The sequence below is a fragment of the Miscanthus floridulus genome, chromosome 6 (assembly GCF_019320115.1).
Source record: "Miscanthus floridulus cultivar M001 chromosome 6, ASM1932011v1, whole genome shotgun sequence".
NCBI lineage: Eukaryota > Viridiplantae > Streptophyta > Magnoliopsida > Poales > Poaceae > Miscanthus > Miscanthus floridulus.
In genome coordinates this window covers 23,229,387-23,244,373 of record NC_089585.1, presented here as the reverse complement: position 1 = coordinate 23,244,373, position 14,987 = coordinate 23,229,387, and the positions used below count along the sequence as shown (strand labels likewise).

General features: G+C 41.4%; 2 protein-coding genes across 2 annotated transcripts; both read left to right on the top strand.

Annotated features, from left to right (window-relative positions):
• The first annotated feature begins 103 nt into the window (after positions 1 to 103).
• On the top strand, positions 104 to 5,740 carry LOC136457848 (actin-interacting protein 1-2-like). Its single transcript, XM_066457851.1, has 6 exons — positions 104 to 571; positions 1,224 to 1,385; positions 2,182 to 2,368; positions 2,857 to 3,282; positions 4,127 to 4,534; positions 5,080 to 5,740. The coding sequence occupies exons 1-6, from the start codon at positions 180 to 182 to the stop codon at positions 5,335 to 5,337; spliced, it is 1,833 nt and encodes a 610-aa protein (XP_066313948.1). The 5' UTR covers positions 104 to 179; the 3' UTR covers positions 5,338 to 5,740.
• Positions 5,741 to 7,029: 1,289 nt separating this feature from the next.
• Positions 7,030 to 14,123, top strand: LOC136461865 (probable ubiquitin-conjugating enzyme E2 23). Its single transcript, XM_066461200.1, has 8 exons — positions 7,030 to 7,327; positions 8,679 to 10,698; positions 10,907 to 11,041; positions 11,163 to 11,585; positions 12,652 to 12,721; positions 12,808 to 12,947; positions 13,093 to 13,404; positions 13,666 to 14,123. Exons 2-8 carry the CDS (start codon positions 8,734 to 8,736, stop codon positions 13,951 to 13,953), a joined length of 3,333 nt encoding a protein of 1,110 aa, XP_066317297.1. The 5' UTR covers positions 7,030 to 7,327; positions 8,679 to 8,733; the 3' UTR covers positions 13,954 to 14,123.
• The last annotated feature ends 864 nt before the right edge of the window (positions 14,124 to 14,987 follow it).

The following is a 14,987-nucleotide window of genomic DNA, read 5'->3' as shown; positions in this document are numbered from 1 at the left end:
GACGTGCGGGGTCCAATATAAGCTGGGGCCCACCTGTCGAACAGGAGAGAGAATTTGCTACGGAACGCATTCGTTCGTACACACCGATTATTCCGGTAAACGTGTAAGCACCACCACCTGTTCACCACTCCCTTCCCTCTCGCGACCTCAGATCACGCGACGCAAGGAGGAAGAAAAAAATGGCGCAGCTGGTGGAGACGTACGCGTGCTCGCCGGCGACGGAACGCGGCCGTGGGATCCTCCTGGCCGGGGACCCCAAGACGGACACGATCGCCTACTGCACGGGCCGCAGCGTCATCATCCGCCGCCTCGATGCGCCCCTCGACGCCTGGGCCTACCCGGACCACGCCTACCCCACCACCGTCGCCCGCTTCTCCCCCAACGGCGAGTGGGTCGCCTCCGCCGACACCTCCGGCTGCGTCCGCGTCTGGGGCCGCTACGGCGACCGCGCGCTCAAGGCCGAGTTTCGCCCCCTCTCGGGACGCGTCGACGACCTCCGCTGGTCCCCCGACGGCCTGCGCATCGTCGTCTCCGGGGACGGCAAGGGCAAGTCCTTCGTCCGCGCATTCGTGTGAGTACAAACTTTGCACGCTCTTCTCTCTTCCTTCCATCTCGATCTCATTTGAAGGATTCGGAGGTTAGGGGAAAAGCCAATGGTGCCGCCTTTTTGTGGGGTGGCCGTGATCGGGATTCGGGGGAGAGCACAGATTGCTACCATTCGATGCTTCTAATTGAGATTAGCAGTTGGCTGGTGATCTGGCCATACGAGGCCGTTCGAGGGATGTATTCTATGAAGTGCTTTGCAATGGGGATGACGGGCTAGCCGTTGTCCCCATCACACATGGATTGTTCAGGCCTACAGGATTCTGTGAATTGGATGAAGTATTTCTTGAAATCGGGATGATTAAATGATTCCTGCATGCCCAATGTATTTTGATTCATAATTGGCACGGAAAAATGGAGGGGCCTATTAGGTTTACTCCTTGAAACTTCCATATGTTCTTTATCTTATTTCAGATTAAGCATCACCGTCAATTGACATTATGTTAGACTATACATGTACTCTTGTTTGTTTGAATGACAATTATTTAGCCATCATTTAGTTCATATAATAATAAGTAATACATAATTGAAGAAAAATTCTCCTCATAGGAACAGGCCAGGACCATAATGATTTTGTTGTTTGTTGTTTGTGTCTTATTTAAGTTCTTTGCATTATGTAGGTGGGACTCTGGCAGCACAGTTGGTGAGTTTGATGGGCACTCAAAGAGGGTTCTGAGCTGTGACTTCAAGCCGACACGTCCATTTCGCATTGTGACATGTGGTGAAGATTTTCTGGCTAACTTTTATGAAGGACCACCATTCAAATTCAAGCATTCCATAAGGTCAGTAGTCGTCTCTGGTTTCCAGACCTACCTAACAGTGTATAGCTATAACTCTCCTGCCATAACAGTTTTGTTACGATCTTGCTTACCTTTTGCCAATGGGCCAGATATACACATCTGATGTGGCTTACTATAATACATTTATTACAAGTGTGTGAATTAAAACCTTCATTTACCCCTGTATCAGCGATGTAGTCATGTTAACATGGGGTGTCATCTATCAGAATTTATCCTGTCTTGCATTTGCTTATGCAGTTACACTCTAACCTATCCTAATATAGTTTACCCTTTTCTTTTCATTTTTTTTCTCTTGTTTTCCATAACAATATGTGATATTTATTGAGCTTTGCTTATATATATCTTAACACTTGACAGAAAAGACAATTGTAGTCTGACACAAGTTTTGGTTACTGCAGGATCTGTTTTCAACACCTATAGCGATGTTGTTTCATTTTTTTAGTTTACTTCCTGACCTATGCAGAAATTGAAGCTGTTTCTTGCATAATTAAGGTTTTCCAGTAGCTGTAGGCTTGTTCCTGTATACTGATTCTGTGCTCCAGTATGACAGACTGAAGCCAACACACATTGGAGTGACTGGAGTACATAGATGCTCTGTCCTGCACCTGCTCCATGCATTCAAAATAGAATGTTCCTATTGATTTACATGCTTTGCACATTTCACAAGCACTTCTTTTAGTTGTCATTCGTTATGTATTTATGCATCATCCTGTAGCATTATTTACTTCTGGCACCTGGGATACATATTTCACATTTTTCAATTCACTTTGCAAATCAGGGATCACTCAAATTTTGTTAACTGTATCCGATATGCTCCTGATGGTAGTAAGTTTATCACTGTGAGTTCTGATAAGAAGGGTTTGATATATGATGGCAAAACTGGAGAGAAGATAGGAGAGCTTTCCACTGAAGGCGGTCATACAGGGAGCATATATGCTGTTAGCTGGAGTCCTGACAGTAAACAGGTAATTTGATATTAATTGTTCTCTGTTTTTAGTTCTCATGTCATAGTTCTAACTTCTAGATGTCCTGTTTATACTTTATAGTGTACCTAGATTGTCTTAGATTAGATGTGGAATTATTTGTTAGGCATGATTCAGGAACAACACACAGATTCAGAAAATATGCTTGATAAAACGTAACTCTGTTGAACATATAACATAATCCACCTATAAGGATACTGGACCATCAACAAAGTATTTGATTTCAACGTAGATCCCATAATGATCTAGCCTGTATCTAGGATATGCATGATCTCATTTTTTTATGCACCTCTTATCTTTTTCCTTCAAATTTTCAGCTTTTTTTTTGTAGCATTGCACTTAAGCATTTTAGTTCCTTTCAATGGATGTTTGGTGCTCATGACCTATGTGTGCCTATCTAAGCAATATCATATGATTTCAAGTGTTTATCCACTTCTAATGGTTTTCTCTTATTTTACGGGTGCCTTTAGGTTCTAACAGCTTCTGCTGATAAATCTGCGAAAGTATGGGATATCATGGAAGATGCAAGTGGGAAATTGAATCGAACTTTGGCTTGCCCTGGTATAGGAGGTGTGGATGATATGCTTGTTGGTTGTCTCTGGCAGAATGACCATCTCGTGGCAGTATCTCTTGGTGGGACATTTAATGTGTTCTCTGCAAGCAACCCAGACCAAGAACCAGTTACATTTGCAGGACATTTGAAGACTGTTAGTTCTTTGGTCTTCTTTCCTAAAAGTAGCCCAAGAACTATACTATCTACTAGCTATGATGGTGTCATCATGAGGTGGATACAGGGTGTTGGATTTGGTGGCAGATTGACGCGCAAAAACAACACTCAAATAAAATGCTTTGCTGCAGTAGAAGAAGAGCTTGTTACCTCAGGTTATGATAATAAGGTAAGAAAAATCAACAGGTTGCCCATATGACTAGTATTCATCCATATCTATTAAGGATAAACAGAAATCTTTATCTAGGGTTTGTTTTGATTTATGAGATTAGACTAGTTCCTTTGGGTTGGTACAGAAAATGTGGTTCTTTTAAATTCCCTACTAATTTGAAGGGTCAAGGGTTTAGACTATCTTGACTACTTTCTCTTGCTGGTATTATAGGTTTCCAAGGGGGCAATAATTGTGTATATGCTAGGTATTAAAATAATGATACTTTAGCATTTTGAGTTTTAACTAGTATGATATGGTCGGTTGATCGGGCACTTGATACAAGACAACAAGATAGATTAGTTATCTCACCCTCCCTTTGGAGGAGCTGCTTTCTTTGATCTATTCCTCCTTGCCGATCCTATGTCTACAGCTGCCTGTAGAGACCAGACATCTGCTTTCTTTGAGTGATTTTGTAAGAGGATAATAATATATACAAATCTCAACATTGAACACTGACTGTAAGCTTATCTGTTTGTAAATTGCCAGATGAAGTTTCTATGGCTAAACAAGATAACTTGAAAGGGCCACAGGCTCCATCATTCTTTAGGACAATATTTATAAAGTTCATTTCTTTCCAAAGACACAATTAGAGGATTAACTTGATGTCTGGCAATTGATTTGTAAATCCTGAAATGTCAGTAATTATGAAATGAATAGTTTCTTTTTATAATCTCATTTCATTAATACTGATGAAATCAAATACTGAATCCAAAATTTTTGACTGATGTATTTTCTTTTTCATGTGCTGAAGTTTGGTTAGGCTCAGTTATTATGATAACTTATAGTTTCTCCTTGAAATCAGGTCTTCAGAATTCCTCTTAATGGAGACCAGTGTGGAGATGCTGAGTCAGTTGATGTAGGCGGTCAGCCAAATGCTTTGAACCTTGCAATTCAAAAACCTGAATTTGCACTGATCACTACTGATTCTGGGATTGTATTACTGCACAACTCAAAAGTCATTTCTACAACCAAAGTTAACTATACCATCACTTCATCTTCGGTATCTCCTGATGGCACGGAAGCTGTTGTGGGTGCTCAAGATGGGAAACTGCGAATCTATTCCATCACTGGCGATATGCTTACAGAAGAAGCTCTGCTTGAGAAGCACCGGGGCGCTATCACTTCCATACATTATTCGCCAGATGTTTCTATGTTTGCTTCTGCTGATGCCAACAGGGAAGCTGTTGTGTGGGATCGGGCAAGTAGAGAGGTACTGTCAGTTTTCAACTACTAGTTCTTTTTTCAGTTGTAAAATGATGAATATTGGACTGTCAAGTTTTTGTTGTTACTACTTATGAATTTTTCCCCCTAAACATGTCAAGTAATGCATACTTGCCACTTTTTCTGTTTTGTCTATACCAGTTTATAGTTCGCTGGAGTTTTTGTTGATATTTCTTGTGGTTAATGCAGCTCATTGATTCAATACACCTTGCCTTTCCCGGCCATGTCACATCAAAAGATATTAAATCTGTCTTTTGATTACTAAATATTTTTTATTCGTAATCATTTCACACCCTTGTAATCTTCGTTAGTTTGATGGAAAAATAAAACAATTTAATGCAAAGTCTTGCTGAAAATATATTTCCCTTAATCTAAAGAGAGTTCCAAGGTTATTTTCTTTCTGTAAACTTCATTCAGTGTGTTTAAGTTGAGCAATGCCCTTTACCTCTTTACATGAAATTCATGTGCTCGACTGACTTATTTTCTACTCAATATTTTGGGTTGCAGTAAGCATAATATTTTTTTCTTTAACAGGTCAAGCTGAAGAACATGTTGTACCACACAGCTAGGATAAACTCCCTGGCTTGGTCACCTGACAGTCGATTGGTTGCCACTGGCTCACTGGACACCTGTGCAATTGTCTACGAGATAGACAAGCCAGCAGCCAGTCGCGTCACTATCAAGGGAGCCCATCTTGGTGGAGTTCATGGTTTAACCTTCCTGGAGAATGATACTCTGGTGACTGCTGGCGAGGATGCTTGCATTCGTGTTTGGAAGGTGGTGCAGCAATAGGTTACTCATTATTCTGGTGTGCATTGAGAATGTCTTTGCTATTCATTGGAATAAACTTCTTTTTTTTCTGTGTTTTGTTGGTACGGTGGCTATTTTACCCACAGGCCATAGCATCGTTGTTGCCTTCTCTGCGATTTGTGCTCTAAATTTCCTTTACAATTCTTTTTGAGTTGTGTAATTTTCGCTTGTTTTTTTTTTCAGTAAGAAAGACTCCTTTGTAAATCTATATCCCTGCATATGATTTTGTTAGGAGCTGTGAGAATATAGGGATACTGTTGTTGCTTTTCTTCCTCTGGTCCTGAAATAGTCGTTAAAAACTGACTTCGCTGTGGCCTGTGGTGCAAGTTTTAACGAATGTTGAACCCATATGCATTCAACGGATGCCTCTAGCTGTTGCCTGTAATTTGCATACGTGTGTTGGCAAGAAGTAATACATGACTTGCAGCTTGGAATTGGAATAGAATAACTTTCTTGATGATTATTTTTCTCTTTTTTTGCTTAGGATTATATTTTGACGCTGAAGCTTTTGTGAGAATATAGGAAAGCATCTGTACCTTCTTTTTTTTTAATGTTAAGCATCGGTATTTGTGGTTTCATAGGGCATAGAGTTCTCCCCCATCACAGGGCAAGAACAAGATCTGGATTGCGACCTATGCGGCTGTGCCAATTCCATCCCATAATTTATCAGATGCATTGATGACTGATGAAGTGACGAGTGTCCGGTATTTTCAAACGTATATAAACCGCGGAGACTATTGGGCCTATCTCATTCTTTTCTTATCTTACATATACTCTTCCGTTCCAAATTAGACGTTTTTGGCTTTGCAGATGCATTGTTTTTTATTATGTATCTAGACATAATGTATATTTAAGTATATAACAAAAACTATATATATAAAAAATCATAATGTTTTATAATTTGAAATTTGAAATGGAGGCAGTAATGAAAATGGCCGTGAAAGATCTAAGTTGAGAAACATCACGAATGGGAATAGCATTACAGATTTGAACTGCATGCGTGAGAAAAACATTTATCCTTTCTCTTCATTTTACTGTCTTATGCCCTTTTTAAGTGAAGCAAACAAAATCAGAGTTTTCATGCATGCATCGTGTAAAAAAAAAAATATATATGTCTTTTTTTTGGCACGGCTCCACTTCATTAGTGAAGCCATTTTTTTTTCTTTACCTTTATGAGTAGCTCCATCGATAGAGCTGGAGCCGTTTTGGTAAACCTTTAACAACTTCACGTATAGAACAGTGAGCACATTAAAACATGCTCTCATACCCCATGCAGGGTTCACCAGGACAAGATGAAGCCAAATGAAGTCACTATTTTTAGCTTCGTCCCCCCTCAAACCCTTGTGAGAGCATGATTTAAGAGATTTCCTGGATAGAGCCGTTTTGTTTTACCTGTTTCGCATAAAACGGCTTCAAATCGCTTCTGAAGCTGGTATTATTACCGGATTTTCATACCATCGACATCGTATTTGTATCAATTCCACGAGTATACTGTATATATGCAAAGCACAAAGAAAAACAAGATTTGAGCAAAAGAATAAAAAAAAGTAAAAATTATGTGCTACCGGGCAAGCCAGCAGCATAACCCCACTTCTCATCTCAGTCAGCTAAACCGTCTACCCCCCCGAGTCCACCACGACCACGATCCGATCCACGAGGGCCGAAGCACAAACGGACCAGAACTCGAGACCCTTCTCCCCCCGTTTGCCTCTTCTCCTGTAGGAGCACAGTCCTGTTGGTGTTCGTGTTTTCTGGCACTCTTCCGCTTTTCCCTTTTCCCCTTTCCCCCCGACTCCTTCTTTTCTTTTTTATTTTTTCGTCTCCTGCGCTGCTGGCCTCCGCCTCCTCTTTTGTCCCCCGCCTCGTCTCATCTACCCTCACCTAGGGCACGCGCGCCGCCTCGCCGCCTCGACACCGACGCCGCCGCCGCCGATCCTGCAGCCGTCGACCCCCGGCACTCCGATAGCCAGAGGTCAGTCCGTCCCCATCACCAGATGACTTCCCACTCATATCCCCTCGCTATAATCGATCGCTTTCGACTTGCGTGGTTTCCCGGCGCTCCTACGGCCGCGCCGCCCCTGATCTCGGTGCGATAGTTCGTGGATTGGCAATCGTAGGGTATCCGCTGGCCGATGAGGCTTTTACCCGTGTCTCGATTCGGTTCCGGCGAGTGCGGCGGTTGCCGCGGCTGGATGGCGGCCGGATGCAGGGTGGGCAATGGGACTGTGGCTTCGCCGGCTGTTGGTTTAGCTTGGTTGGATTGGGGGTTCGTCGAGAACTAGATGGTGGTTGCTTGCAGACTCTTTAGCCTGGCATATTCGGTTGCTTGCAAAGTCTGCTAGTACATAGAACAAGGTCAATGGCACGCCTCTTTTGCGAAGCGTTTGTTTGATTTGGATTGGCAAGAACAATAGCCATGTTAGATTAGCAAAAGAGTATGGGCACCATGCTCACTTCAGCCTGTTAGGTTGCTTGTCGCAGTTCTTGCTTTTAATGCCTATAATTGCCTATTCTTCAGTTATAAGCATCATGTGTGGTTCTTTTTTTTTCCTGAAATATGTGATTGTTTTCTTGTCTGTCTTCCATGAGTGGTTGCAACTATGCTCACATAACATGTTAACTCTTGTTTATGATCAGACAAGGTTATTTACACGATTAATACATTGAAATTCAATTTTTGAATCAAGAGTAGCCTAGCCCATTCTAATTCCACAACTGTTACTGCTATTTTGTCTTCATGAGTTAAGTTATTCCCATGTTCACATTGTCATTATTATTTCCTGATGAAACTATCACCAGGTACACATCGACGTTCTATAGTTCTTGAGCTCCTTGTAGTTTTTAGGCATATGAAAAGATTGTGCAAAATACATGTTACAAAATAAAATGCAATATATATGCAGATAACTGCATTATAGTTTTCTGTGGCTTCTTGATGATTATGGATTTAGGATTATTTAATGTACAAGTAAAACAACATATCGTTCTACTTTTCAGCACGTATTTATTGCACTCGCACGATACTTTAATGGGAATGCAAGGAGCTAGGACCCTGCATTGCATGTACATTCCACTTGTCATGCTTGTTCCTTGTGTTAAGGAAAAGTATATATTGTTTGTTAGGAAACTACTAGGTACGACTCATTGGCTTACTTTAAAAATTCTGGCAGTAAAACAAGTGGTGATCTGCATGCTTTTGTGGAATTCAATAGCAGTAATCATGGGGAAATATTTGCATATGTTAAGACTTTTAAATTTGTTTTTCTCCCAATTTTAATGCTTAGCCTCATGTTTCTTATCTAAACATGTTGTATGTGTTTCAGTTTAATAGAGGGCTACTTGATTGTTCGAAATCTACTTTTATAGTTGATTCCAAGCATGGAAAGTCGACCAAATGGTTCAGTAAATAATGCTGAGCATAATCAGGAAAATGAGAAGTCCATGGATGCTAGTGAGCCTGAAGAAGCACGAGACGTTTTTGTTTACAGAGAAGATGTTGTGAGTTTGAAGTCCAAGGAGGATGTCCGTGGATTAGTTTTGGAGGTAGCTGGGGAATATGATTCTGAAGGTAGCATCACTGATGATGATATTAATACTGAGGAACATAAGGATAAATCTGCCCGCGGAGCTGAAAATGGTGGTGCTGATGGTGATAATGTTAGTAATGGAGCTGAAGTTGAAAGCCAGAGTTCTTTGCCTGATGACAAAGTTCGAGTGTTATGGATAGATGGTAGTGAAAAGACAGAAGAGATTGATGAGGTAGTTGTTGTTGATAGAAGTTTCCTTCATGGAGATTTAGTTGCCTCTGCCTTAGACCCAACTGGTCAGATGGGGCTTGTTTTGGATGTCAATCTTGTGGTTGATTTGCAAGGTGCCAATGGCGATACGATAAAGGGTGTATCTTCCAAGGATTTGAGACGAATCAGGGAATTCAATGTGGGTGATTATGTCGTCTCTGGGCTATGGCTTGGTCGAGTTGATGAAGTGCTAGATAATGTTAATGTGTTGTTTGATGATGGCTCTGTCTGTAAAGTTAATAGGGCAGATCCTATGCGCTTAAAGCCAGCATTTGGCCCAATTCATCCAGATACAGCTTGTCCTTTTTATCCAGGACAACGTGTGAAGGCAGTGTCATCATCTGTTTTCAAAACATCCAGGTGGCTTAATGGATTGTGGAGAGCAAGTCGTCTTGAAGGTACTGTCACAAAAGTGGAAAGTGATGCTGTTATAGTGTATTGGATGGCATCTGCACACTTTGCTACAGATCAGCAACCTGTTCCTCCAGAGGAGCAGAACCCAAAGGACCTTACTCTATTGTCTTGTTTCTCATATGCGAACTGGCAATTAACTGACTGGTGTCTTCCTCGCCGATCCACTTCATGTACTAATGATACCGTGATTAATTCTGATAAGCATACAAGGCAGATATGTACATGCTCACAAAGCTCAGCTCCACTGTCTCATATTCCAGAATCTCAAGCTGATGTTCAGACTGAACAAGATCAAATGACTGATACAGATGCAGGTCACCGGCAGACAGATGTTGATTCTACTGCGGATGGATTGAGTATGTCGGATGGAAATAATTCATGCATAGCCAAAGATTCAGAAACAGGAACTAGTGTATCAAGCATCCCAAAGTTGGGTCCACAGGACAATGCAACATCCAGAAAAAAGTTTAGGAAAGTGTTTCTAAAAAAAGACAAAAGAACAAAAAAAAGAGACGACAGCTTTGAGCGAGCTCTACTCATTGCAAATACTTGTACCAAAGTTGATGTAGTCTGGCAGGACGGGACAAAGGAATGTGTAGTAGCCGCAACATCGTTGATCCCTATCCACAGTCCAAATGACCATGATTTCTTCCCGGAGCAGTATGTTGTGGACAAGGTCACAAATGATGATGATTCTTCTGAACCAAGGCGTGTGGGTCTTGTTAGAAGTGTTAATGCTAAGGACCGAACAGTAACTGTATCATGGTTTAAGCCTTCGCTACGTCTAGAGGAGCCAATGGAGATCGGGTGTAATGAAGTTGTGAGTGCATATGAACTGGATGGCCATCCGGATTATGATTATTGCTATGGAGATATTGTCGTCCGCTTGCCGCCTGTCTCACCTGTAATTGAATCAACCAATAACAAGGACCAAATGGAACTGGATAAGACGGTAGATTCCTCGGAAGGATTTGCTGCTTCAAATGATGCACCCCCTGATACTAGTGCGGACGAACAGCTTTCACAGAAGGAATCCTGCTCGCAGTTTACAAGCCTCTCATGGGCTGGAAATATAGTTGGCTTTCAAGACGGTGAGATTGAAGTCATTTGGGGTGATGGATCGATTTCAAAGGTATTTCACAGCTAATGCGCTAAACACTATTATTTATGTGAACTAGCATTAGGAGTTTATTCTGTCAAAAATGGTTAGCTGAATCCTTTTGCTTTGTCAAATATATTCAGGCTTGTCTAGCTTAATCATTTCCTTTTACCACCTGGCCTGACCCTCACTTGACTATTCTGCAGCTTATATTTGTTTTAATGATATCCTGCTCTTTCAGGTTGGGCCTCATGAAATATATGTTGTCGGTCGTGAAGATGATGGTGCCTCACTAGATGATGGAACAGCCTCTGATGGTGCTAGCTGGGAGACTTTTGATGACAACGAAATGGATGTACTTGATGATTCTGCAAAGGTATTCTCGACTGCTGTCTGACATTATCATTAATTATTTTAATCAGTTATATCTTGGATATATCTCCGAAACACATTTTAGTTTCCTTTTCTTTATATTATCAATACCTATCGTCTTTCAGGATGGTTCGCAAAACGTACCTGAGAATAGCATTGAAAGGGAAAATGGTTCATTCAGCTCCCAGGATGGAAGTTCTGTTGCAACTGGTCCCCTTTCGGTTGCTTTTGGGTTTGTGACCCGACTGGCGAGTGATCTCTTTGCTCGAGGTAGAAGGCATTTAGATGGATCATCAAACTCAGATGCTATGGATGAAGTTGAGTCTCACCGGTCTAATGAGGCTTTAGAAACTGGTGATGACGTTGATAAAATTAATGAGAATCTTGTGGAATCGCCAGAGCATGCTGCAGTCACAGAAAATGATTCTTCTGCCGAGAAGTCTGTAGATGTGGTCATGGCTGATCATCCTGTAGATCCGGAATGTTTCAAACACTTTGATGTTCTGCAATGTCCTCCAGACCACCACTACCTTGAAAACACAGCCCAGGTGAATTCTTACATTACTGTTTTTATGTTACTCTGTTCCGTATTGTAAGTCGTTTTGGCTTTTCTAGATACATAGCTTTTACTATGTATCTGAACACAATATATGTCTAGGTAGGTAGCAAAAGCTATGTATCTAGAGAAGCCAGAATGACTTACAATTTGGAACAGAGAGGATTAGTATTTATTTGTTTTGTAGTACACTTGTACTCTTCCTTTTTAGCTGATTATGAAAGCAATTCATCTATAGTCTATTTCCGTTGTTAAATACTATCTCTGTCCAAAATATAGTTAGGTCTGGGTTTGTCCTACTCCCTCCGTCCTGAAATACAAGGTGTAGGAGTTCTAGGACATATTACGCATGTAACCTCCCTTAATCATGGAGAGAGATTATGATTAGATATTTGGGTTGGTATAAACATTAATGGAAGGTATGCATGTGAGTGCTGCCTTTTTAAACTGAGTTAGGAGGTTACTTCACCTAGAATCCCTGTAATTTGTGACAAATTTTGAATGCTTGGGTACCTTATGATCTAGGACAGAGGGAGTAAGTCAAATTATTTTGAATTTTGACCAAGTTTATAGAAAAATTAATAAAAATCTGTGACACCAAATACATATATTTCATAACTGATCTAATGATAATACTATTTTGGTGTCCCAAATGTTATTTTCTCCTATAAATTGGGTCAAACATAACATGGTTTCACTTAGGACAAACTTACAAGTATAAATGTTATGGGATGGAGTACTCCCTTTGGTCATGGTAGTTGACTTCTCTGGTTGCATGTAGTTGAGGTGTATAAAATTCAGCGATACATATCTATTTAGATTTGAAAATGTGAGTAAACTTGTCCTGAAACATAGTAATTTACTAATTTTGCTGTATCTTCTAACATATCAGAACAAAAGTTAGTAGGGAACCTTGCATTTTGTCGACTGTTTTGATCTCCAAAATGGCAATTGTTTGTGGCTGGAGGGAATTTTTTTGTTGGCATTTCACTGCTGTAGTCAAATATGTTTCTGTATGAGGTTTCTTGCTTACATATAGGTAAACAATGTTCTGGCAGGGTACGGGTGGAAGAAAGTGGGTCAAAAAGGTACAGCAGGAATGGAGCATACTTGAGAAGAACCTACCAGGTCTGCTATTACTCAATACAAACACTAAAAACAACCAAGGACAACAGTATTATGATTTGCTGATGTTCCTTTCACTGCATTTGTAGACTATATTTATGTCAGGGTGTTTGAGGATCGCATGGATCTCTTGAGAGCTGTGATTGTTGGAGCAAGTGGAACACCCTATCAAGATGGCCTGTTCTTCTTTGATTTCCACCTTCCACCTGAGTATCCGGAAGTCCCTCCGGTAATTGCAACAACTACATCTTTCATCTATGCTGTCTTGGTTTTCATAACTGCTGTATATTTAAACTGTAAATAAATACATTTAGTGGAGCTCTGCTGACATTGCTGCATTTTTTTCATTCTGGCATCCATTGTTGAATCTGCAGTCAGCATACTATCATTCTGGTGGTTTGCGTGTAAATCCAAACCTGTATGTGGACGGGAAGGTCTGCTTAAGTCTCTTAAATACTTGGACTGGCAGAGGGAATGAAGTGTGGGATAAATCATCATCAAGTATTCTCCAAGTACTAGTTTCACTTCAGGGATTGGTTCTCAATGAAAAACCCTATTTTAATGAGGCTGGGTATGAGAAGCAAGTTGGTACTGTTGAAGGGGAGAAGAATGCAGTGCCGTATAATGAGAATACTTACCTGCTGAGCGTGAAATCTATGTTGTATATATTGAGACGGCCTCCTTTGGTAATTGAACTTACCCTTGAGAATCATATCGCACTTACCCAGTTAATCCAGTTTGCCTGTGTGTTCCTAATCTGTTACCTGAACCATGTTTTACCTTTCTGTCACAGAATTGATAAGCATGCAATAAAATCTTGAAAATCCCAATTTTTAAATGTCTAGTGGTCATTTTCTCTTCGTATGGTCCAATAAAGAATTTGATTAGTTTAAGATAACTATTCAATACCTCTTTATTTTCTAATTGTTTAACGCATGACACCGCAGCATTTTGAGGATTTTGTGAAGAGCCACTTCCGCAAGCGTGGTCACTACATCCTTAAAGCTTGTGAGGCCTATTTGCAAGGAAATGTTGTTGGCACTCTCACTGACGACGCATGCCCCACCGACAGAAGCAAGGAGCACTCGAGCTCTGTTGGCTTCAAGCTTGCACTAGCAAAGATTTTACCACGGCTGATTACAGCCCTGAAGGAGACTGGAGCCGACTGCGACCAATACGAGCACCTTGGGAAAACAGAAACAGTTAGAGAGAGCTTATCATTGAGTGACTTGTAATTGGACTTGTGTTTTTTCTCTGTTTTCTTGGTTCATCAGAAAGATGGTGACTCAATGACCAGGCTGTTTTCCTATAAATGTACATTCAAAGTTTGTTGTTTCAGTCAAACATTTGGAAAACATGGCTCCAAATGATTTATTCGATATACATGGAACTGAGCTACCCTGTACAGTTGATGTTTTTGTTAAACTTGCAGGGTGTTTAAATACCAGGGTATCGTTGGCAGCAATACTGGAACCAGGCCAAGAAATTCCTGGAACAGAGATGTGAGATCCATCTATCTACGTCGTTACGGGTGGTGGTGTTGGTTTGACGAATAAACACACCTGTGGGAGAACCTGGCAATTCAGTGATTTGCCGTATTCACTTTCCCGTTGTTAACTTAGGCCCCGTTTGGTCGGGCTCCCGCGGCCTCCGGCTCCGGCACTGTAGCAGGGTGCCGGAGCCGGAGCCGGTGAAGCTCGAATTTCTGGCTCCGGCTGCTGTGATGGCGTCTGTGAGAGGGGAGGAAAGGAGAGAGAAAAACGGCTTTGATGAACAGTGAAATACGTATAGGTGAACAGTGATTTCGGCGCAGGAGCCGGAGCCGCCGCAGCCAGCCAAACGGGGCCTAATCCTTGTGGAGGACTGCTGATTCTTGATCAGATAATCTGACTTGGGTTGCTTGTTCTTGGAATCTTGGTGAACAATCAAACGTGTATGTTTATCTGTTTGACTAGTCCTGTGATCTTGGCATGGTACCCAATCCTATCTTAGTCCAAGAAGTACAGCCTGTGCTGCCAGTGGGACGCTTACCTTCGTAGCAATAATCAGGCTTGCTACTCCCGTCGATAAGAGAGTAGTGTTCTTGTTTGAAGAGCAAGATGAATCGCAGACTCGAAACGTACGAGTTCGGCGACGATCGGATCGCCAGGCAAACTACGCCGGCGTCGTGCACCATGCAGCACTTGCTGCCTATTTTTTTAGTGGCAATGGCGCCATATTGCACGCTGCCAGTGCCACACCCTGGATTTGGAAGGCTGACTTCGTGGAG